This window comes from Petromyzon marinus, chromosome 38 (genome assembly GCF_048934315.1).
Source record: "Petromyzon marinus isolate PM22_M1 ecotype Great Lakes invasive population chromosome 38, UKy_Petmar_22M1.pri1.0, whole genome shotgun sequence".
NCBI classification, from domain to species: Eukaryota; Metazoa; Chordata; class Hyperoartia; order Petromyzontiformes; family Petromyzontidae; genus Petromyzon; species Petromyzon marinus.
The window spans coordinates 6780389-6806195 of record NC_133704.1 but is presented as its reverse complement, the minus strand read 5'-3'; the positions used below and the strand labels follow the sequence as shown (position 1 = coordinate 6806195).

The 25807-nt window shown below is 51.9% G+C and overlaps 1 protein-coding gene across 1 annotated transcript; it reads right to left on the bottom strand.

Annotated features, from left to right (window-relative positions):
• Positions 1-233: 233 nt before the first annotated feature.
• On the bottom strand, positions 234-24002 carry LOC116950317 (adenosine receptor A2b-like). Its single transcript, XM_076072467.1, has 4 exons — positions 23257-24002; positions 9327-10077; positions 4080-4401; positions 234-1178 (listed from the first exon to the last, which is right to left on the bottom strand). The coding sequence occupies exons 2-4, from the start codon at positions 9683-9685 to the stop codon at positions 234-236; spliced, it is 1626 nt and encodes a 541-aa protein (XP_075928582.1). The 5' UTR covers positions 9686-10077; positions 23257-24002.
• Positions 24003-25807: the final 1805 nt, after the last annotated feature.

Here is a 25807-nt window from a genome sequence, read left to right as displayed (position 1 = left end):
GTCCGCACCCGGCACACCACGCCCGGTAAACCTCTTGACGCGGCTGCGCGCCGGCCGCCTGTCCAAATCTCCCAAGCGACCTGGCGAACGACGTTTTGGTGCGAAAAGTAAGCCCTGGCTTTCTACACCGGGCCTCTCGCAATCAATTTCATCCGTTCCAGATACCAAATCCTCGCTGGTCGTCGCGTGTGCGTGCCGCGCGCGACGGCGGCGATTGCGCGTGCCTGCTCGGGTCACGAGTTGGGCAGCTGGGTGCCGCGCTCCCCTTCCTCCACAAATCCGTTCTGCCGCGGCGTCGCCAAACTCGCCGCCGCCCCGGCGCCGCCCCCCCGGCTCCTTCCGGGCGGGCTCAGCGAGCCGCCGTCCCGCGGGCGTCCCGACACCGTCACCGTGCACGCCTCCTGCTCGTCGCTGCACACGCTGACGACGACGGCGTCGTCGGCGCCATCGGCGACGCCGTCGGCGCCGCCGATGGCGCCGTCGGGCGCCAGCGTCACGGCGGAGGCGGATGCGCGGGCGGCGGGCGTCCCGGCGCCGCCGTTCTTGACGTAGGACGCCGAGCACGACACGACGGACGTGCAGGGGCTCGTGCCGGCGCTGTCGAGCGCGCTGCCCGGCGCCGAGAGGCCGGCGTCGCTCGCCCGGCACGACGCCGCCGACAACGCCGCGGCGCCGTCCACGAGGTCGCCGCGAAGCGCCGTCGCGGCTCCGCGCCCGACGGCGCTCCGTGGCAGGCGGGGATCTCCCCCTCCTCCTCCTCCCCCTCCTCCTCCTCCCCCACCTCCTCCCCCACCTCCTCCTCCGTCGCCGTAATCGCTCCGGTGCGGGCGGCGCCGGGCGCGGCTCCCGCGCCGGCGCCGGCGCCCGCACGGGAGCGCCGGCGGCAGCACCCAGCGCGACAGGATCCGGCGGAAGGTGGCGCGGAACTCGCGCAGGCGGAAGGCGTAGATGACGGGGTTGACGACGGAGTTGCCGTGCGAGAGCAGGATGGCGCCGTACATGGCCCAGGGCGGGCGCACGCAGTCGGGGCAGAAGCGGTGGACGCAGTTGAGGGCGTGCAGCGGCAGCCAGCAGAGCGCGAACATCCCCATGATGAAGGCCAGCGACTTGGCCGCGTGCACCTCGCGCTGCAGGAGGTTGCGCCGGCGGTCGCCGCCGGGGGCCTTGCTGCCGGCCTTCTGCTCAATGCGACAACGGCATAGCGCGTGGCGTCACCCGTCCGCCGGTTGGCCGCGGCGTCGTCGCCGTGGCTGCCGTTGGCGCCAGTGCCGTCGTCGTAATCATCGTCACGGTCAACGGCTCGTGACGCATGTTTTGGGGTCGGGCCACTGTTCCATGACCCCGGCAATAAAACGTTTCGTGTCGCGGGACGCCGCCGCCAACGCCGACCGGCTTCCCCGGGTCGCGACTAATTTTGGAAATAGTTGAGCGAGCGGAAGCGTTAACGACGCTCGCGCGCCGCGCGACCATCGAGTTTGATTGGCTGCGTCGGGTCACGGCCGGTGTTCCCAACGACCATACATGTGGCCGGGTCGTTACGGGGGGTGGTGGGGCCTAACCCATGAGCCAGTTATGAATCACGAGGCATTCACCGGTAATCGGCGTTAATGTTGTTACCGTCATCGTCGTGGTCGTCGCCATTGTCGTCGTCGATCTTTTGCGATCGTTTATCGCCAGTGTTTTCACAATCACCAATATCAATATTGTCATCGTTCACACCATTGGAAACCTCATTTGCCTTTTTACAAAATATGATCATTGTTTTTTTACCCGTTTATCTGGCAACAAAACTGACACCTTTTTTACAAGGAGTCGTGTTTACATTGACCACAATACCTGCGGTCGGAACGCAAGCAAAAAACAACAACTCTGATAATGTACGTGGCACTGTCCTTGAAATTCATTGGTCCACACCCGAGACAGCTTTCTTTAGAGCCTCGTCTCACATGGTGTTGGACCAGAAAACGCCAAAAGGCGCACAACTCAAAGACAATGCACCATCAGAGTATGAGAGCTGGGGTAAGCATTTACACCATCATATTTTGTTACTGGCAAATGAGGTTTCCAATGGTGTAAATGCTTACCCCGAGCTCTCATACTCTGATGGTGCATTGTCTTTGAGTTGTGCGCCTTTTGGCGTCTTCTGGTCCAACACCACCGTGAGACGAGGCTCTAAAGAAAGCTGCCTCGGGTGTGGACCAATCAATTTCAAGGACAGTGCCACATACATTATCAGAGTTGTTTTTTGTTTGCGTTCCGACCGCAGGTATTGTGGTCAATGTAAACATGACTCCTCGTAAAAAAAAAGGTGTCAGTTTTGTTGCCAGATAAAAGGGTAAAAAAAATAATTATCATTATCATCGTTGTCATGATCATCAATAATCATTCCGATCGTACCGCAGGTCACACCGCTTGTCTTTCTGCCGCTTGAACTCGCACTGCTTTTGAGTTTGGAATTCCTGTAGCCCCCCATCGTCTCTTCCCTGGTTCGCAGAACCTTTTTCACTTCAAAGCAATGTATGACAACTCTTTATCCGTTATACCTTCAATAGTGCTGCTTGTTGCTGGCCGCTTGGCGCTTTGGGCCTTCGGCCCTGCGCTCAGCAACCGTGATAAGAAAAAAAATCGCCGTTGTTGTCATCATCATCATCATCATCGATCGTCGTCATCGCCGATAATCGTGTCGTCAACATAAATCGCCTTTCATCTCGTTGTAGTCGACTCATCAGTCATCATCATCAATCGTCGCACTGCCCAAACCACTTGGCGAGTCAGTGTCCATCCTCGTATTTAAATCACATCTGACATGTGTTGCTTTTAAAAAAAAAGACTTTTCCTTAATTTGCTATTTATTCTTGGTTTCTGTCAATTGGTGGCTTTAAAGGCAACTCTCCCCGCATTGTTTATACTTATTGACACCTGCAGCTTCTGGACGTCATCAGATGTTAGGGCGTATAACAGCAGCTGCGGCTGTGCTGGAGTCTCAGATGTCAAAGGGGCCTTACAGGTATTATTGTTATTATTGTTATGGTGATTGATCGTCATCCTAATAATCACATCAATTTCAAGTACCATATCATCATCAAATTCAGCTAATTGTGTCATAAAAATATGTGCGATCGTAATCATGATTGTCATCAAATGTATTCCATTTCCATCACGACATCGTCAACAAATTGTCAACGTTGGCCACCGCCATCATCAAATCGTCAACAACGATGGTCGCAATCTTCCTATTTTCTTTAACGATTGAAATCACTCGTCGTTAACGAGCACGATGATGAAATTAAATAACCGCCATCCCAACATTCTCCATGCTAAACTCCAATCGTCACGAATGATCGCCACTACCGTCGTAGCATTACAGCGAACCACACTGGGTAAATGTGCTGCCCTGCAACTGCTTGCTCATGCCATTGCCGGCGGACGGGTTTCCACTCGAGGGAATTTGGCCTACTCTTCCACACGGGGCCAGACATCTTGGAAGAGGTGAGGGTACCCACACTTTACTCCACCACCCGTAACCAGCCGATCTACTGACCGTGGTGTAACCCATTTTAAACGTAACTCCTGGACATCTGCCAAAAAGAGCTTTATAGCGCATCGGATTCCCAACAGTATAAATAAACATCCTGATTTTGAAACGGACTGAGCGGACAGAGGCATTGGTGGCTGGGGGGAGACTCGTGACACTCTCCCCATACGCCTTTTGGCGTCATCTGGTCCAACACCAGTGGAGACTAGGCTCTAAGAAAAGCCGTCTCGGGTGTGGACCAATCAAATTCAAGGACAGTGCCAATATTATTATCAGAGTTGTCTCTTTTGTTTGCATTTTGACTGCTTGTGTTGTGGTTATTGCAAACATGATGCCTTGAATAAAGGTGTCAGTTTTTTTGTGCCAGTTTAAAGGGTAAAACCTATTGCTATTACTACTCTCCCCATCGGTTTAAACTGCCGCGCCGGGAGATCGAATCTCCGGATCGCGAGTCCCCGTGCGCTGAACCACCAGCGCCGACGCGGCGGTCGATCTCTTCCTTTCTCTGGCATTAAACAAAAAACAAAAAAAGCCCGCGTCTCACCTCGATGAGCTGCAGCTGCGTTCGCGCCACCAGGAAGATGCGCGCGTACACGGCGAGCATCACCAGCAGCGGAACGAGCACGCAGCCGAAAAAGTTGAAGTACACCATGTAGTCGGTGTTCACCACGTTCTCAAACAGGCACTGCACTTGCGTGCCGTTACGGCACTTCGTGGCGTCCGGCGTTCTTCCGTCGCTGCCGCACTCGTGCAGCTCGTCCCAGTTGTTCCAGCCCAGCAGCGGAGTGAGCCCGATGACGAAGGACAGCAGCCAGCACACGGCGATGACGCCGCGCGCTCGCTTGCTTGTCACCAGCGCGTTGTACCTGCGGGCGGCAGGATGCGCGAGGTGACGCGGGCCGTGGACGGGGACGCCCGATTCTGTGAGCGCGTTCGCCCCGATCAGTCAAGTGTCCATATGTGTACGCGCGACATGCGCATGTTCGCAAATCTGACACGTTCACGAATGGTAATGAATTCGTCGTCTCGAGTACCTTCGCTAACTTCGCAGCACGAGATCCGTTAGAGATGTCCCGTCCCCCCAACCCCCCCTGCGTTCAGAGCGTCTTGGGCTTTAGCTTTGTCCAGTCAACTATTTGCGCGCGCAGGTCCAACTGTCGTATTCCGACCCTTTCACAGACTCTAGACACTACTCGGCCTTCTGGGTATTCGTGAACGAGCGTGACACTCCTCGTGGTCAATTATATTTTCAAGAAATAATGCAACACACCATCAAACTTGAACCAAATTTGTCCGAGTCATTTCCTGCTTCCAACAGCGGAGCAATTACAGCTCCGCTCTTGGCAGCCTCCTCCTCGCCCCCCCCCCCTTCCTTGATCCCAGCTTGAGAGTCTCCCAAAGCAGATTTGACGACATCTGCATGCTTTGGCGTCGCAAGAGAGAAGTGTTTTGTGACTAAACACGACGCAGGGTGGCCCTTTTTCATTTTACACAACGGCTCGCCCCGAGCACCCGCCCCCGCCAGCGCACGCGCACACACACACACACGCACATTTCTGGGTGTCGTCAAAGTTACGACGAGATTTTATATATGACAGTAGTTGCAGCAGTAATAATAACGACGTGTCTATCCGGGAAGGCCTGGGATGAGTCTATAATCAAAGCCGGCTCGTAACGAGAGGCCGTGTGAGGCAGAGGCCGACTCTTGAAGAGAGAGAGAGCGGAAACAACCTGAGAGATACTCACCTGCTCACAGATTAGAAACTATAAATTAAACTCCTCTTTATTACTCTTTGGCTCTTTCGGCAAAAGTAACGTAGGTATAAAATAAAATAAATTAAATCACCACGTTTCGGGCGCAACACAAGCGTCCGTCATCAGGTGAGACAACCACAGCAAGAAACAACTGCTGAAGTGGGCAAAAGGGGCTGCTGCAGCTAGAGGCCATCTAGGCAAGATAAGGGGGGGAGAGGAGCCAGGGATTTTTTCCTCTCCGTAATACAGGTTTTTTTTTGGGTTAGATCGGATAAATATAAATGCGTCGTTATGCGATCTAACCAGAAAAAGAACTGTATTATGGATGATAATGGTCGCGAAAGTCTACTACGTGTTCAACTTATTTATATTTGACCAGGTAAGGCACACTGCTGAGGTCTATAGCTCTCTTTCAGAAGCGACCTGGGCCGCAGATGACAGCTCAATGAAAGTGGCGTATAGTGTTGAAATTGAAAGCAGCCAAATTACTCTAAACGCGTGACGTTGATTCTAAATGTGAAGGGGAAAAGCCCAGAGGACCTTGGAGAAAAATCCACGCGACCACCGGGAGAGAGAGACGCAGACTACAAATATATAGCACGGTTGGCTACGTACGGTGCAAAAGAAGTTTAACATACATAGAGGCATCACGGTCGGGATTGAACCCACGACCTCCTATATATCAGGCGAGGTAGTTAACATCTCACCACCGTGGTGCCACCCTGCGCAGAGCGCTAACCACTGCACATAATCTCCACTGCCACACGCAGAGTAGACATCATCAACAGGCGCCACTTGGCTATAAGTGACTGTCACAGCACCACGGTACTTGTGCCAGGCTAGGTGCACTTTGAGGCCGTCAAGTGAAGTGCCATGGGTGGAGATGATTGCATCTCCATTCGATTCGGGGGTCATGAGTCGATTTTTTTGCATAGAAGAGGTGGTCGGGTGGGTCAGAGGTCAGAGTGCTGAGGGCACCGCTGAGATCCTGGGTTCAAATCCAGGTTTCAGCCACTGCCTGTGATTAAAGCGGGTTCTCTCTTGGAGCATGTTGGTGGTCTCAGCCCGGTCGTCGATGACTGCACAAGAAAAAAAAACCCATCACATTGCATTTTGATGTACGCTTAATTGAGCTCAAATGCTCTTGAGAGTTAACAAATATCACTTGGGTGACGTGTGATGAACACTCTTTGCTGCGCGTGAGCAGACTGACGTGAGGACACTTGTTGCGAGCTAGTTTCTACACGATTCTGAACGGGACCTGGATCTAAAGGCAAGAAGACCTAGGCAATTGGAGGATCTGCCCTAACCATTTGGGCCCGTGGACACGGTGAGACGGGGACATGGGGACATGGGGACACGGCGAGACGGGGACAAGGGGACACGTGGAGACAGTGACAGATGGACACGGGGATACATGGACACGGGGACACGGGGGCACGGGGACATGGGGGCACGCAGACACGGGGAGAGGTGGACACGGGCCGCATGTCACGCAGTTCACGTTCCTATTTTCAGCATCGCGTTCCAGATTGTGGTCGCTTTATTTAAATGGGGCTCCGAGTTAAACCGGCTGTTAGCGGTTCCCGCAGAGTGACTTGTGTGCTCAATCGGTCAAGGGCTTTGGCCAATTTATAACTCAGTGTGGCTGGGCGAGCGGGGGGGGGGGGGGGGCGATTGTTTTGTGCACACAGTGGAGGTCGTTGGAGGATTTCGTTGAGGTGTAAACGCAGTCGTGGGAGGAGTGGAGGGGTGGTCATTCGTAACATCGTGAAGCAAGTTACATTCACTCTTTAGGAACAAGTCTTTCAGCATTTTACGCGATTAGCTTTGAAAGAGTTGCCCAAGAGCGTTTTAGTGAAAACACTGTGCCTGCATGTCCCCGCGTGGAGCAAGCTCCGAGATTTTACATTCTTGCTCAAAGGTCTCAAATCGTAGCCTTTTTAATTTGGCCTCTGGAGGTCACCTCCAGAGAGTAAATACAAAGAAAATCTTCTCACACACTGCACACGCCTGATGACCGCTAAACACGTCCCGCGCGACAGAGTGCTGAATCTAATTAATATAGAGACATCTTGTGTTGTGTCCCGTTTCGTTGAACAATTAATACCTGGGTCTCTCCCGTGACCTGCTTCCAGCGAGCCATCGACACTTCGCGCGAGAGCCTCAAAGTGCACCTAGCCTGGCGCAAGCCCCACGGTGACATCACCATCACACAGTGGCCAATGGCGGCCGTTGTTCCATGTCATGTGTATGCGCCACAAAGAAAGCGCTAGCAATTTGAAATCGCGCGATGTGTTTGCATCCGAACTGGCAAGATTGGTAGACACAGGCCGGCTGCAAGCGCCGAGGTTTTTTACGACACCGTGACATCTTTTGTCAGCTCGGCACTCTGACATCACAATGCTTACACCTCTATATAAGGAACGAAACAGTAAGACTTCTCCACAAATCTGGCTGTCGCCTGATGAAGCTGGTTGTAATTACTGGCGAAACGTCGTACTCAGCTTGTAAATCTTGTGGCTTGGCTCTCCAACACACCGGTTAGTGCTGTACTAGTATACTACACTATACACTACACTACTATACACTATACTACACACTACACTACTACACACTACACAATACACTACACTACACACTACACTACACTATACACTAGTGCTGTACTAGCGACGAATTGGCCACGTTCTGTTTACGTGACAACCCTTGCTAGTTGGCTGTGTCGGGTGGTGGCGGGTTTTAACGACACAACATTTATATATTTACGCGATCTAACCCAAAAAAAACCCCTCTATTATAGGCCACAAAGCTTCCTTTTGACAACCTCTCGTGAGGACGCGCGTCGATTTTTTCGTTTCTTTTCGCTGAACGCGTAATTCTTCAACGTCCGTCCCGAAGGAATAGCGCTCGGGCGTATTCCTCGAACTTCAAGCAAACCAAACGAGGCTTCCCGCCCGCGCAATCGGCCGCGCGCCTCATGACGCTGGCCTACCCCTGCTGCCTCTTCGTGCACAGCCAAGGCAAGGTTCGGAGGAGGAGGAGGGGGGGGTGGCGGCGGCGTATGGGGGGAGAGAATCCCATTGATGCCTTCGATCCAATTAGCGGTGCGCCGCAGGTGTCAGCGCGACCTGCGCCGGGAGGGGTCTCGCTTTGAACAACTCACGTTGGGTTTAGGAGCACGTGCATTATCGCACGCTGTGCGCGTGCGTGTGTTCAATTGTGCGCGTGTGTACGAGTGCGTGCGCGTGATCATCTAGTGGGGAGAGCGGTGGCGTAACGGTTATCGCGCTGCGCTACGAACTCGACGGCCCGAGTTCGATACCCGCTCATGGCAAACACCCAGCGACGGTTATCTGAACCGGTGTGGGGCATCCCCGAGCCTCAAATGAGTACCTGGCGCGGTGTGTGAGCATCGCCACCAGGGAGACAAAGGCGGTCGGGCGTGGTGCTGGTCACGCCACCCCATCGTGTAACGTGCCCACCTTCACTAACAGCACAGTCTGCTAAGGCTCTATGGGGGACCTTTGACTTTAGTGATCAACTGCAGTCACGAAAGCTTTAAATCAAAATTCATCTGTAGTGTGTGTTGATCACTGGGGAGACAAAGGCGGCCGAGCGTGATGCTGGCGACCCATCAACCTCGTGTGCCTTGCCGGCCTTCATAGGTGCTCGCTAACAGCACATTCCTAACAGCTTGTTAATGCTGAAGGGGGAATCTTTGTCTTAATGTAGCTGGTGAGGACGCCACGCTACGAACCCGGCCACCCGAGTTCGATACCCGCTCACGGCCAACACCGGAGACCATTATACTAATCCGATTCTGGGCCTCCCCTAGGTCGACTCAGCCTCAAATGGGTACACTTGCGCGGTGCGCAAAAACATCGCCTCCCGTGAGAAGAAAAGTTTGTGGGTGCGTGGTGCCGGCCAGAGTCGCGTGCCTTGCCGGCCTTCATAGGTGCTGGGGGCGGGGCGGGGGGGGTAGAGGGTAGGTAGGGTGGGGGTACGCGAGACGCGAGCGCGTGGGCACACCCACCGCAGCGGCTGGCGGATGGCGATGTAGCGGTCGATGGCGATGGCGAGGAGGCTGAAGATGGAGCTCTGCGTGAGCACGAGGACGAAGCAGGCGAGGAAGAGGCAGCCGTGGAAGTGGCACGCGAAGCCCGCGCTGATGGTGACGGCGAACGGGATGGCGAGCAGCCCTACCGCGATGTCGGCGGCCGCCAGCGACAGCAGGAAATAGTTGGTGGGGTTGCGCAGCGCGCGGTTCAGCCGCACGGCCCAGCACACCAGCACGTTGCCGCCGATGGCGAGCAGAGCCAGCACGAGCTCCAGCGCGATGTACACCACGTGGAACGTCTCGGCCGCCGTCTCGTCGTGGGGCAGCGCAAGCATGCTTGGCGCCCCCCCCCCGCCCCCCCCCACGCCTCCCACCGACCCTCGCTAGCGAGCGCCGATCGTGGCCTCCGCCGCGCCCTCTCCCGCCGCCGTCGTCGTCGCCGACGCCGTCGACGACGGCGACGGGGTCGGCGGCAGCGCCGGGCGCTCGGGTTCCCTGCGGTGGAGGCGGTCGTCCTCGTGGTGGTGGTGGCGGTGGTGGCGGAGGTGGTGGCGGAGGTGGTGGCGCGGGCGCATGCTGTCCGACCCTGCCGCTGGTCCCCCTGTGACCCCGGTGCCCCCGACGAGTTGGGAAGCGAGTGCGTCGTCCGCTCAACCCTCGCCCGGTCGTCGTCGTTCCGGTCGGGATCTCGTGCGCGAGGCCACCGGTCGCTGGCGCAGGTCGGAGCCTGAAAGAGAGGCGCGTGAAAGTCCGGGCGTGTCCGCACGTCGTGAAACCGACGCGATCGGTCCGTTGGGGTCAATCGCTTCCCAACGTCTCGTCGCTCCAGCCGACCGCGTGCCGTAGTGATGAGGACGACGATAATGATTCGAATGCTATCGATTTGTCCCGAGCAAGCCTCGAAGGTCTCGAGCAGCGCGTTTTGTCTTTCTCCTCTACATTGAGAAGGCGTGGCTGCTTCTATCAACGAGTGATTGTGGGCTCCGTGTGCGTGCGGCACGAGAATGCCGGTGGACTTCTCCACCATTTACGCTTCGTTCCTTTCTCTCTCCGATTTTGTCCAGGGTCCGCTCGCTGCCACCGCGATTCGGAATCCGACATCTCGCTACCGCTCAACCCCCCCCCAAGCCACGTCCTCGCGGCGATGCCGAACGTTGGCGCGTGACCGCACTCTGTCCGCTCGCGTTCAACAGTCGCCTAATCAGCGGTCACGTCGGGCAGCATCATGGCCGCTCGGGCCTCCGTGGATGGGCGGCCTCCCTCCGGCCACTGGAACTACTTGAGGACGCGCCGCTCTGCTGCTACTGCCACTCTGTTGCTGCTGCCAATCTGCTGCTGCCACTCTGCTGCCGCTGCCGCTTGCTGCTGTCACTGCTGCTGCTGCCGCTGCCGCTCTGCTGCTGTTGCCACTCTGCTGCTGTTGCCACTCTGCTGCTAGTGCTGCTGCGGGTGTTGGATGGAATGGAGGTGAGGACAATCACATTAAATCGATGAAACATCCCTTTTGTGTTTCCCCCCCCCCCCCATTTTATCCCAGTTATTATCACCATCGTTATTGTCTACAGTCAATCTGCTAACCCTAACCCATTTAAGGCTGAGTCGACCAAGCAGAAATCCAGAACCCAAGTTCGGATATTACTCGCCGCTGACGTTAGTCGTGGCTGGGAATTAAACTTGGGCCAACCACTCCACCACTGCTCTCGCCATTTACGTGTACGTACGTACAGAAGACGCCAAAAGGCATACAGCTCAAAGACAATGCACTATCAAAGTAATGAGGGCTCGGGGCAAGCATCTACATCATGGGACCTCCTTTGCCAGTAGCAGAGTATAAGAATAGGGCTTTTCCCCTTTTTTCTGGCAACAAAACTGAAACCTTTTTACAAGGAATCATGTGTGCATTCACCACAATACTTGTGGTCAAAATGCAAACAAAAAACACACTCTGAGAACTAAAAGCTGTGAAGTCATAATCGATGATTTTCTCACGAACAACTGTTCACCGAGGAGTCATTGCTAAAAGTTATCAGCTCGCGGACCCACGTGGTTCTCGACACGTGACACTTCTCAGCGTTCAACATTTACTCTCGACAAGAAAATAAAGCAATCACACCTTGGGGGGTTAACATTTTGCTGACCGCAACGCACACGTACATTGGCGCATTTCACAATTTCATGTTTTGTATACATGAACACGACACAGTCTGTACACAACATAAAGACAAAGATCCCCCGTATAGCCTGAACAGACTGTTGGGGCAAGTGCTGTTAGCGAGTAGCACCGATGAAGGCCTGCACGGCACACGAGGGGGTGAGTGGCAAGCACCACGCCCGACCGCCTTTGTCTCCCTAGTGGCGATTTTTACACACCACAACAGATACACATTTAAGGTGAGTCGACCTAGCGGAGCCCCAGACTCGTTTCAGATAATCGTCACTGGTGTTGGCCGTTAGCAGCGCACTAACCGCTACACTACCGCCCCCCCACAACACAAACAAACTGCAAGACCGCAATACAAACGCGTGAGTCCACAAGTCTACAGGCCATCATCACGTCTACATCATGCATTGTCACAACCACTGCTGAGCCCCCCCCCCCCCTCACAATTGCGGGTTGTTTGACCATACTTCACCACTGCCGACCAGTGCAGCTCAGTGTAGAATCATGGTCTTGCAAACTTAGATTTCGAGAAAGCTGCCAGAAAGCTGTATTTGTGTCAGCCAACGACAGCTCGCTTTCCGCGCCAACTTGTTTGCATCGCGATGAAACCGCGCCAGTACCTGGCCTCACCGTGGGCAATGCGGAGTTGCGGGATGATGTCCTGTTCAGTCAGTGGTGCTCACGAGATGGGCAGCCGCAATAAATATAGAGGAGCAACTGGGGGCTTAGATGGGCCATGCCTGGCGAGTGGGAGGGTGGCTGTGTGGGTGGGTTTTCTGAGTTTGGGTGGATGGGTGGGTTTCGGTGGACGGGTGTGCGTGAGTTTTGGTGGGTGGGTGTGATTGGTTGGGTGGGTTAGTTTTTTAATGGGTTTGGGAGGGTGAGTTTGAGTGGTTTTTGGGTGGGTGGGTGAATTTTGGTGGGTTTAGGTGGGTTTAGGGGTGGCGTTTTAGATCTTTTCTGCAAATATTCATGATCTTGCCCCCATCCCCACTGTGTAAATAACGGCACGCGATTTCCCCGAATCAACGCCATGGCAATGAAGTTGGAAATACCACGAACAAAAATCAGCCAAACACTGACGATTAATAATAATCATCATCATATGCTCAACTTGCATCGCACACAGTATTCGCTCACTCGGAATTGTCATAAGCTATTATTATTCCTACGCTTGTTTCAGCCAGGAAAGCCTCACCGTGTCTCAAGAGTCCTTTTCAGCAGGAACTTGCCGTATTTTTGTGTAGCAGTGAGGTAGTGGTGATGGGTGCTGTGAATCATCCCAATTGAGTAATTTGCCGGTGTCGTTTTTTTCCAAATTGGCCCATGACGTATATACTTATGCAAGTTGAACTTCTTTCGCACCGTGCGTAGCCAACCGTGCGAATCGGAGGTGCGGGGGAAGGATGAGTAACTAAAAACCAGACACAATGGCCTACTCTTGTGAACGACGTCACGGGATCATTCAAAGTCTACTGTGAAGCACACGGCAACGTAGTATTAAAACTAAAAACTATTTTTTGTATTTCACCAGGTAAGGCCCACCGAGCTATTTAGCTCTTTTTCAAAAGTGATTCTAATTGTGGAGGGGAAAACCGGGGGGACCCGGAGAAAAATCTACGTGACCACGGGGAGAGAGACGCAAACTCCAAATATAGAGCAGACGTCAGGGTCGGGATCGAACCCACGACCACCTGCATACCAGGCGAGGTAGTTGTTGTGGTTAATGCACCCGCGCAGTAATAACCAGGGCGGCCGCTGCAAACGAACCGCATACGTCTGCGGTTTGTGCGAGGGGCCCGCTCAGCATGCACGTTACCCTGCCCGACGAGCAAGACCGCAACCAGTCCCACTCTCGACAACTATCTAACCAACCACTTGGTGGAACACGAGCCAACGAGCGAACCAGGCCACTCGTGTTATAGCCTTCTCAATGACGCTGACTCTATCCCTAATCTCCGTGCCATCCAGCCCCTTGTACTACCCCTGTCTAACCCAGCAGCTAACCAGCCCCTAATACTACCCCTACCTACCTAACCAAGCAGCTAATCAGCCCCTAATAATACCCCTACCTACCTAACCAAGCATCTAACCAGCCCCTAATACAACCCCTACCTACCTAACCAAACAGCTAACCGACCCCTAATACTACCCTTACCTACCTAACCAAACAGCTAACCAGCCCCTAATACTACTCCTACCTACCTAACCAAACAGCTAACCAGCCCCTAAAACTACCCCTACATACCTAACCAAACAGCTAACCAACTCTTAATACTACCCCTACCTACCTAACCAAACAGCTAACCAGCCCCTACTACTACCCTACCTACCTAACCAAACAGCTAACCAGCCCCTAATACAACCCCTACCTACCTAACCAAGCATCTAACCAGCCCCTAATACAACCCCTACCTACCTAACCAAACAGCTAATCAGCCCCTAATAATACCCCTACCTACCTAACCAAACAGCTAACCGGCCCCTAATACTACCCTTACCTACATAACCAAACAGCTAACCAGCCCCTAATACTACTCCTACCTACCTAACCAAACAGCTAACCAGCCCCTAATACTACCCCTACCTACCTAACCAAACAGCTAACCAGCCCCTAATACAACCCCTACCTACCTAACCAAACAGCTAACCAGCCCCTAATACTACCCCTACCTACCTACCTAACCAAACAGCTAACCAGCTCCTAATACTACCCTAACCACCTAACCAAACAGCTAACCAGCCCCTAATACTACCACTACCTACCTAACCAAACAGCTAACCAGCCCCTAATACTACCCCTACCTACCTAACCAAACAGCTAACCAGCCACGAGTACGTATAGCCCCGGCACTGACCCTACTTTACCGGAATCCAAATGCACGTGTTGTTGTTCTATGGTCAGTCGTGTCACGTTCACAGCGGCCCCGCGTTAACCAGCGGCAGATTAGAGTCATACGGGGTACGGGGGGAGTTAAAACAGAAAAATCCACAGGAACATCACACCGCCCGGGGTCGGGGTGCGAACTTAGGCTCCGACAACGGAGAAGGGAAGCAACGCCTTTGCAAGGGAGTGCTGATCATGGAAGGGGGGGGGGGGGGGGGAGGCGGGGGCGAGAGCACCATCGGGGTTGTTCCACATTCCCACGGGAACACCGGGAACACCGTGGGAATGTGGAACAACCACTTATTGATTCAGTGCGGGCAACTGAGAATAGCCGAGCGAGTGAACACTGTTCGCTCGAAATGTGAACTTGGAAGAGAAGAATCTCTGTACCACCCTACCCCTACGTGTCGTCACCATCAAACGCTTCCTCGTGATCGCACTGCACGAGTATCGTAGTAATGCTAACAACAATAACATAAATGATATGTCCAGGAAAATACCAGCGAGTCTCAAGACCCCGTTCCTCGGCAGGGACACGCTGATGTTGGGATGTTTGTCCACATTTACTTTTTTAAGATATTAAAGTCGCTCCACTCGCGAGAAAACAAAGAGTGCCCCCGGAAAATGCCCCCGGAGAATGTCCACCACACTTTACGAGAGAGGACAGCGTCGTTCATTAGACCGCTTACCGCACGGATGGGTTCATGAACCAACTCTCCCCACCATTTCAAATCCTAGCCACCACCTACCGAGCAGTCCAGCGAGGTTTTGAAGTTTCACCACTCTCTGTGTGACCCACCAACACCTGGACCACAAGGCGTGCGCCACGTGCTCTACTGTGAAGCGGAAAGTGATGTTTCGGGCAACGGCCCTCATTCAGAGCCACCCCGCTGTATATCCCACCGTTACAGCTGTAGGCGCAGCCCTGCAATCGTTCACTCACGCCACACTGCTGGTGAAAGAGACACCCCCCCCCCCCCCCCCCCGTAAGAGGCCTACTCTTCCACGCGGGCTAGCTGTCTTGGAAGATGTCGGAGCACCCACACTCGAACGCACCACACGCGAAACTGCCGCTCGACTCACTGCGGTGTGACACACGCACACTGCTGGGTCAGGGGTGGGGCAAAGCTGTGGATCGGGAGCTGCGTGCGGCCCCTTGAAGGACTGTGCTTCGTGACGATATTTATCAAGGACTCGCCACGTCTCGGATTCACCGCGTGCAATGCGGCTCTTGAAATAGAGTATTTGGGGGGGGGGGGGGGAGGGAAACCGGCTCTTTTTGTTATTTTGGTTGCAGATTTCTAACCATGGGAGCCTGGCTTACCATGGAAATACAGTTCACCATGGGAGTCCAGTTTACCATGGGAGTCCAGTTAACCATGGAAATACAGTTCACCATGGGAGTCCAATTTACCATGGAAATCCAGACTTAAAGCTTTCGTGAATGCAGGAATTCATATTCTTTGGGTCTTTCGGTAAAGCCACATAGATAGAAAATAAAAAATAAAAAATATCACGACGTTTCGATCGCAGCAAAAGCAATCGTCATCAGGTGAAAAAATATATATTTTCTATCTACAGTGAAGGAAAAAAGTATTTGATCCCCTGCTGATTTTGTACGTTTGCCCACTGACAAAGACATGATCAGTCTATAATTTTAATGGTAGGTGTATTTGAACAGTGAGAGACAGAATAACAACAAAATCCAGAAAAACGTATGTAATTTTTGTTATAAATTGATTTGCATTTTAATGAGGGAAATAAGTATTTGAACCCCTCTCAATCAGAAAGATTTCTGGCTCCCAGGTGTCTTTTATACAGGTAACGAGCTGAGATTAGGAGCACACTCTTAAAGGGAGTGATCCTAATTTCAGCTTGTTACCTGTATAAAAGACACCTGTCCACAGTAGCAATCAATCAATCAGATTCCAAACTCTCCACCATGGCCAAGACCAAAGAGCTCTCCAAGGATGTCAGGGACAAGATTGTAGACCTACACAAGGCTGGAATGGGCTACAAGACCATTGCCAAGCAGCTTGGTGAGAAGGTGACAACAGTTAGTGCGATTATTCGCAAATGGAAGAAACGCAAAAGAACTGTCAGTCTCCCTCGGCCTGGGGCTCCATGCAAGATCTCACCTCGTGGAGTTGCAATGATCATGAGAACGGTGAGGAATCAGCCCAGAACTACACGGGAGGATCTTGTCAATGATCACAAGGCAGCTGGGACCATAGTCACCAAGAAAACAATTGGAAACACACTACGCCGTGAAGGACTGAAATCTTGCAGCGCCCGCAAGGTCCCCCTACTCAAAAAAGCACATAAACATGCCCGTCTGAAGTTTGCCAATGAACATCTGAATGATTCAGAGGACAACTGGGTGAAAGTGTTGTGGTGTGATGAGACCAAAATGGAGCTTTTTGGCATCAACTCAACTCGCCGTTTTTGGAGGAGGAATGCTGCCTATGACCCCAAGAACACCATCCCCACCGTCAAACATGGAGGTGGAAACATTATGCTTTGGGGGTGTTTTTTCTGCTAAGGGGACAGGACAACTTCACTGCATCAAAGGAACGATGGACGAGGCCATGTACCGTCAAATCTTGGGTGAGAACCTCCTTCCCTCAGCCAGGGCATTGAAAATGGGTCGTGGATGGGTATTCCAGCATGACAATGACCCAAAACACACGGCCAAGGCAACAATGGAGTGGCTCAAGAAGAAGCACTTTAAGGTCCTGGAGTGGCCTAGCCAGTCTCCAGACCTTAATCCCATTGAAAATGTGCATAGAGCTGAAGGTTCGAGTTGCCAAACGTCAGCCTCTAAACCTTAATGACTTGGAGAGGATCTGCAAAGAGGAGTGGGACAAAATCCCTCCTGAGATGTGTGCAAACCTGGTGGCCAACTACAAGAAGCGTCTGACCTCTGTGATTGCCAAAAAGGGTTTTGCCACCAAGTACTAAGTCATGTTTTGCAGAGGGGTCAAATACGTATTTCACTCATTAAAATGCAAATCAATTTATAACATTTTTGACATGCGTTTTTCTGGATTTTGTTGTTGTTATTCTGTCTCTCACTGTTCAAATAAACCTACCATTAAAATTATAGACTGATAATTTCTTTGTCAGTGGGCAAACGTACAAAATTAGCAGGGGATCAAATACTTTTTTTCCCTCACTGTACGTGGCTTTACCGAAAGACCCAAAGAACATGGAAATGCAGTTCACCATGGGAGTCCAATTTACCGTAGGAGTCCTGTTTACCATGGGAGTCCAGTTTACCATCGACAGAGGTTAGAGGTGGTGGGTTTAAGGGCTACTTGATATAGTAAAAGTACCGTCTGCTTCAACTACCGCGCCTCGAGACCGTGACCGCTGTAGCTATTCGCATTGCAAGTCCACCATGCGAACCATTCACACACAGCAGCAGCAGCAGCTTCCCACCACTACCTTCGATTAGCGCGTTTGGCTACGTACGGCGCGAAAGAAGTTCAACGGACAGCACGTACATGTCGTTCGTGTACGGCAGCCGCAGCCAGGACACGTCCATAGATGGGGAGGGGGTGGTGCAAAATGGGCACCCCCCCCCCCCAACGTCTTCAAACTAATCCGGAAATATTATGTTTTGCACGTAGTAAGCTTTCGCGACTAATATCATCCATAAGAGGGTTTGTTTTAGGTTAGATCGCATAAATATATAAATGTGTCGTTAAACCCGCCACCACCCGACACAGCCAACTAGTAAGGGTTGTCACGTAAACAGAACGTGCCAATTCGTCGCCAGTACAGCACACCGGGTGTGTTGGAGAGCCAAGCCACAACATTTACAATCTGAGTACGATGTTTCGCCAGTAATATACAACAAATCTGACTGTCGCCTGATGAAGCTAGTTGTAATAATTACTGGCGAAACGTCGTACTCAGATTGTAAATGTTGTGGCTTGGCTGTCCAACACACCGGTTAGTGCTGTACTAGCGACGAATTGGCCACGTTCTGTTTACGTGACAACCCTTACTAGTTGGCTGTGTCGGGTGGTGGCGGGTTTAACGACATTTATATATTTACGCGATCTAACCCAAAAAAAATCTCTATTATGGATATTACGGAAATATTACATTTGACACCGCGACGTCAAAGCGCGGACCTCCCCCCCCCCAAAGCGCGGGGCTCGGGGCGCTCGCCCTACGTGGGACGGGAGTTCTGACCGCAGTAATGATCGCTCGGCTCTTCCGAGGGCGCGTTCTGGTCGCCTCGCGTCGTGCAGTGCACGCCGCGAGGCGACGGGGAGGGGGGGGGTAAGGAGGAGAGAGCCATTCCGTGGGGTTGACTAGCGCGTAATTAGGGGCTGGGAGATAAGAGGTGGGGGGGGTAGGCTGGTGTTGTTGAATGTCTGCTTTTGTTGTCGATGCGGTTGTTTAAAAAAAAAAATTGCGTCCCTTTACGACGAATGCGGCACGCGCTGTGCGAATGCACTCGGCACGCGCACGACCACAGCCAGCAGGCGTAACGTAATTACTTAATTGCACACGGAGAAGGGAAGAGTGTGTGTGTGTGTGCGCGTGTGGCTCAGCTCGTGGGATAATTCTGATGCTGGTGCCCGTGTTGGTAGAAATATACCCAACTGGATGGGATTGTTCCTCGTGTTGGTGATGTTGGCCTGTAGTGTGCGTTTGTGGCGATGTTGTACTCTGCTGATGAACGGTGCAAATGTGATTTGCACGGACCAAACTCTGCCGACACGGGACATTTAATCGTGTTTAATATTGAGATCCTGTAACACGGTTGTTGTTGTTTCATGGGATCTCCTTTGCCAGTATCAAAATATAACAATAGGTTTTCTCCTTTTTATGGCATGTCTCGGACCGCATTCGTGAACACAAAGCAGACCTGAAACACGGTAGGACCAACACCTCGGCCGTGGCAGATCACTGTTATAATTCAGTAGGCTCACATGACATTGACTTCTCCAAGACAAATGTTCTTTGCAAGCCATTTGGCTACCATGAGAGATTCGTTCATGAGGCTATCCACATATAGAAACACAGAGACAATTTCAACCAAGAAGATGGATTCTGGCTTAGCAATCATTGGAAGGATTTGATAAACCATTTCGGGTCTTAATTGATTGATCACGCTTAAGGTGGCTTTCAGACCGCATCCATTATTTTTCGTCTCCCCCTCTTTTCCGAACATAGATGGACTCGTCCATCTGAACAAACTGTCAAATCGCTCTCCGTGGTGCTAACGTTAAAAAAACCGCCACTTTTTTCAAGTTTTCTTGTTGTGGTTTTCACACCTGATGATGATTGCATGTGTTGCAGTCGAGACGTCGTGAGAATTTAATTGTTTTATATTTTTATTATTTTATTGTTTCCCTTCTACGTGACTTTACCGAAAGAACCAAGAATATGAATCCCTGCAGTCACGAAAGCTTTAAATCAAAAACAAAACAGGTGGTAAGATGGTCTAACACTGTTTGAGACTAGGCTTGAAATAAAGCTGTCTCTGGTGTGGACCAATCAGTTTCAAAGACAATGCATATATAATCAGAGTATGTTTTTTGTTTGTATTTTCACCACAAGTATATGTGGTTAATGCAGACATTATTCCTTGCAAAAAGGTTTCAGTTTGGTGTTTTAACATCTCAACACAACTGTTTTGTTGCCAGAAAAAAGGGTAAAAACTATTCTTATTAGGTTGCTGTTGTTGTTGTTTTGCACTCATTTCTATTCGCATAGAACTTAATGCGGTTTGGTGACCCCGGGGTCACACCCGTCCAAACGAGTTCATCGTTCAAACGTCCAAACTGTCCAAACTTCCACAACGTCCAAATTGTCCAAATGGTTTAAATCGTCCAAACGAGGCTCATCGTGGTCTCTCTCGTGCTCACTCTCCTGCTTAAACAAAAATCAACTTGATTGCAAACAGCCACGTTCACTCAACTCGCACGCGTCCAATATTGTGACTCACAATTGATTCCTGCGTTGTCGCTCGACAGCCACGTGGTCCGTTGGTTGCTCGATGTGCGTGTGATTGTATGATTGTGTACAGCCCCATCGAGCCCCCCCCCCCCCCCCCTTCTAAATTATTCGTGTAAAGTTGAACAAATATCGCTACAAATATCAGTAGAACGAAGCGACCGGCTCACCCCTCCCCCCCCCGCCCAGCCTTGCCTCGTTTACGCAGGGCGTGAGAGATACCGAACGGATTGCAAGACCGCATAATGACGGCCAGCGGCAAGATCGTATCGTCACTCGCTGTTGAGCGTTTAACGGTCAAGGTTTGTTTCAAGTTTGTTGAACACCGACTGCGTTCGTAGTCCCGTCCGTCCACTTGAGTTTTTGTTGTTATGAACCCCCCCACGCCACCCCCCCCCCCCCCCCCCACGAATCAAGACAAGGCCACGCTCCTGGACTGTTTGTGTTTGACGCGAGACGCGACACCAGGTTGATGGATGGCTCGCAATCGATGATCGTTTTGAGTGACGGCGCATTGGAAGGTTGGCGAGGTGTCCGTTGGGTAACTCGGAGGGCGAGTGTCGGCGACACGAATGTGGAACTGATGATGACGACGACGACGACGCAGATACTTCGATTATTTCAAATTGTAACGCACCTCCGCTGCGCGGGATTCGACTCTCTGAAAGACGGGGAACGACTTCCGTGGTGCGAGGAGGAACAGGAGTAGGGATGAACGATTAGTCGATTGCAAATCGACATCGCAATTTGAAACAATGCGATTAGCAAATCGCAAAAGCTGCGATTTTTTTGCGATTTGAAAAGTCCTATTACTTATTGGAATTGTTTTTATTTTGTATTATTATTATAACTTTATTTATTTAACTTAACAATTGTTCTATGTTTGATTGTTCTATTTCAATTAAAACGTTTTAATAAATACATGTTGGAAGCAATTCATATCTTTTAAGTTCTCATCCATGCATTAGAATATATAGAGCAGTTCATATTTTGATGGTCTCACGTGGTAATGCTCCATCACGTGCTTTAAATCTATTACAACAGTTAATATTGAACTGAAACTTGACATTAAAAAATGTAATCGCAAATCAAATCGCAATATCTGTCAGAAAAATCGCGTGGAAAGGGAGCAGCAACCAGCAGCAGCCAGCCACGCGGTGAGCCGGTGCCAAATTATATCCAAAGCTTTTGCGGTTATCTATACGTCGTCAGAATATTTATTTAAGCTGGAGGAATTCGAATAGCTATACAGCTACTTTTCACAGACGTCCAGTAGGGATATATTAAAGGCGTTATCGGCCAATTAATGAGTGTTTACACGTGGGAGGAAACTGGCGCACCCCGGAGGAAATCCACGCGTGCGAGGGGGAAACACTCTATCCCGTACAGACGGAGTCCACACTTTTGCTGTACCCCCTTCTCCAGGAAGAGCCTGGGGGTACGGGCGTTTCACACCATCTGTCTTGTGTGTCCCCACACCAACAACGAGAGATGATTATCATCAAGGTGCTCATATATTAAATCATTATACGATGATAATGCTGAATAGCTGAACAGACGATGACAATCGCGATGATGGTGATGGTGATGCTGCTGCTGCTGCATGAATGAATAAACCAACCTCAACACATTCGTTAAGAACAATGCCTTGAAGGGAACATGATAACGGGCGACGGTTCGGCAATGGCCCTTCTCCATCGCACATTCATTTACTTACAACGATAGCGATGACGCACGAATAAATCGCTGAATACAGTAGATGATGGTTATGATGCATAAATACATCAATGACTGGATGATGATACATCCATGCATTATGATTAAGAAGCGTAAATGACTCACCATGAAGTAAACGGTGATATGACGTGTCGGTCAATCAAGAGATGCTGATTGCTGCGATGAATAAATTATGATGATGAATGTATGGATGATGACGGCTTTCTCTCGACAAAACAAGTCTTTTAGACCCTCGCTTGTCGAGGAACAGAGAGGACAAGGCGAATCGGAAGCACCACGACCATCGCTAAGAAGCTTGCGCCACAATCACCGAGCACGCGGCCAAAATACATCATCTCCACTTCTTATGCCCGTTACACCGTGTGTTAGGTGCCACGAGTGCGAATTAACAGGCAACATGCATATTAGCGATGCAGGTGCAGTGCTTCTGTGTGCACGTGTGTGTGTTGTGAGTGCCTGTCTGTACGTATGTGTGTGTGTGGGGAGCGGTGGTGTAGCGGTTAGCGCGCTGCGCTACGAACCCGGCAACCCGAGTTCGATTCCCGCTCACGGCCAACACCATCAGTGACGATTGTATCTGATCCGGTCATGGGCCTCCCCTAAGTCGACTCAGCCTCAAATGAGTACCCGGTTCGGTGTGTAAACGTCACCACTGGGGAGACAAAGGCGACGGGGCGTGGTGTTGGCCACCCACCCCCTCGTGTGCCGTGCCGGCCTTCATAGGTGCTCGCTAACAGCGCTCCAACAGTCTGATATATGTATGATGTGTATGTTGTGTGTGTGTGCGGTAGTGTTGTAATTAGCGCGCTGCGCTACGAACCCCGCTCACGGCCAGCAACCCCAGTGACGAATATCTCAACCGGTTCTGGGCCACCCATAGGTCGACTCAGCCTTAAATGAATACGTTGGTGCGGCGTTTAACACATCAGCAGCAGTGGGGAGACAAAGGCGGCTGGGCATGGTGCTGGCCACCTCCCTCGTGTGCCACAGTGCTAACCTTGATAGGTACCACTCGCTAACAGCACTTGTCTCATGTCTATTGATGCGATACGGGAGATATTTGTCCGTGTGTGTGTGTTCGTGCGTTCGTGTGTGTGAGATAAGTTGACTGCACAACAAAGTGTTTCAAACTTTTACCACCTCACCTTTTACTTCGGCTGCAACTCCATCTCCACCACCGCAATCACCACATCGTTTTCCATCCTCCTCGTGTCCAACTGTCCAGCGATCATGTCGAGGGACGTTGCCACATTGCATTAACCCCACCCCACCAGTCACCACCACCACCGTTCAAACACACAGCTCTTGGGAGTTGTATGTAGCTCACAGGGGAGCGGAGAGTTCAATCCCACTCCATCGCTCCTCCGCGAAGCCGCCTGGGTGAAGATGATGAGTCCACCAGGGTGAAGATGATGAGTCCACCAGGGTGAAGATGATGAGTCCACCAGGGTGAAGATGATGAGTCCACCAGGGTGAAGATGACGAGTCCACCAGGGTGAAGATGACGAGTCCACCAGGGTGAAGATGATGAGTCCACCAGGGAGGTGTCAGCAGCACGAGGCGTCAAATAGCCCGGCGTGTGGAGGGGGCACTTTATCCAGCAGTGGATTTACGAACGCTCTCCACGTGGACACGTGCACGAGCAACGGCGTGTGGGATGGGTTGCTGGGCGATGGCCGGCTTTTGATGTTCTTGTGGTTGTTGCTGTTGTTGTTGTTGTTGAAGCTGCTGTTGTTGTTGTTCGTCCACTGAGCGAGTTGCGCAACAGCACCCGGGATCTCACCGTTGTTGTTGTGGTGTTTGTGTGTGGGCTGCTCGACGGCGATTTCAAAACCTCCTCCACCGACTCCTCGGCCAGCCTCCGCGCGTGTGTCGACTCCACCCCGCGGCTCACAATAAACACGCTGCCTCCCACCCACCACCCTCCCACCCACCACATACACACTCACCCACCACACACACACTGACCCTCCCACCCACCACACACACACTCTCACCCACCACATACACACTCACCCTCCCACCCACCACATACACACTCACCCACCACACACACACTGACCCTCCCACCCACCACACACACACTCTCACCCACCACATACACACTCACCCTCCAACCCACCCACCACATACACACTCACCCTCCCACCCACCACATACACACTCATGCTCCAACCCACCACATACTCACTCACCCACCACATACACACTCACCCTTCCACCCACCCACCACATACACACTCACCCTCCCACCCACCACATACTCACTCATGCTCCAACCCACCACATACTCACTCACTCACCCACCACATACACAATCACCCTTCCACCCACCCACCACATACACACTCACCCTCCAACCCACCCACCCACCACATACACACTCACCCTCCCACCCACCCTCCACATACTCACTCACCCTCCCACCCACCCACCACATACACACTCACCCTCCCACCCACCCTCCACATACTCACTCACCCTCCCACCCACCCACCACATACACACTCACCCTCCCACCCACCCTCCACATACTCACCCACCCACCCCTCAATACACACTAAACACACGCGCGCTCACTCATCCTCCCACCCACCCCACAATTCATACTGAACTCACAGCCACCCAAACCACCCAACCACAACCACCACCCCCAGCCACCACCACAGCTCACAATCTACACTGAGCGCACAAGACAACCCCCCCGTCTAGCCTGAACAGACGTTAGGGGCAAGTGCAGTTATAGAGCACCGATGATAGCCGGCACGGGACACGAGGAGTGGGGTGGTCAACACCACGCCCGGTCGCCTTTGGGGCCGTCCATAAATGACGTCACGCGATTTTTGACCCCCCCCCCCATCATCACACGGCGTCACAAAAAGTCAGACCCCATCAAATATGACGTCAAAAAGCTCTGCCACCCCCCCCCCCCCAAATAAATAAAACATGCTTCAAATCGCTTTAAACTATTGTCATTGTAGCGCGTATTTAATGTGGCGCTGCACTCTGATGTTGTAGGAGAAAACATTTATTTAAAAAAAAGTCTATTTAATAAAGTAGAACGTGTTGTCTATATTTATTTAAAGTTGCGCATTTTGATGTGACGTCACATTTCTCAACCCCCCCCCCCCTCGTCACACATCGTCACAATGTCTGACCCCCCCCCTAGGTGCGTGACGTCATTTATGGCCGGCCCCTTTGTATCCACCTACACGGACATACCTACACACCACTACCACCCCAAACATACTCACCTACACATCAGTTTCAGTTTATTTTTCAGTTTATTTATTTTGGTATAGCCCAACAACCCACACACATTCACCTACCCACCTATATACATGCTCAGCTAAGTGAACACCTACACACACACGCCTTCAATTACCGTGATAGCACACACACTCTCACCCTGCACTTACACCTCGAACACACACTCTCACATCCTGTACTCACGCACACACTCCGCACACACTCACACGCTGCACTCACACACACACTCACCCCGCACACACACTCACATCCTATACTGACACACTCACCCCACACACACACACATCCTGTACTCACTCACACACTCACCCCACACACACACACATCCTGCACTCACTCACACACTCACCCCACACACACACACATCCCGCACTCACTCACACACTCACCCCACACACACACACATCCCGCACTCACTCACACACT

Excerpts from the sequence above, each read along its gene's own strand:
- LOC116950317 (XM_076072467.1), bottom strand. The coding sequence starts at position 9,685 with ATGCTTGCGCTGCCCCACGACGAGACGGCGGCCGAGACGTTCCACGTG. Across the intron at positions 4,402-9,326 it reads GCCATCCGCCAGCCGCTGCG|GTACAACGCGCTGGTGACAA; the intron begins GTGGGTGTGCCC and ends TGCCGCCCGCAG. Across the intron at positions 1,179-4,079 it reads CGCAGCTGCAGCTCATCGAG|AAGGCCGGCAGCAAGGCCCC; the intron begins GTGAGACGCGGG and ends CGCATTGAGCAG.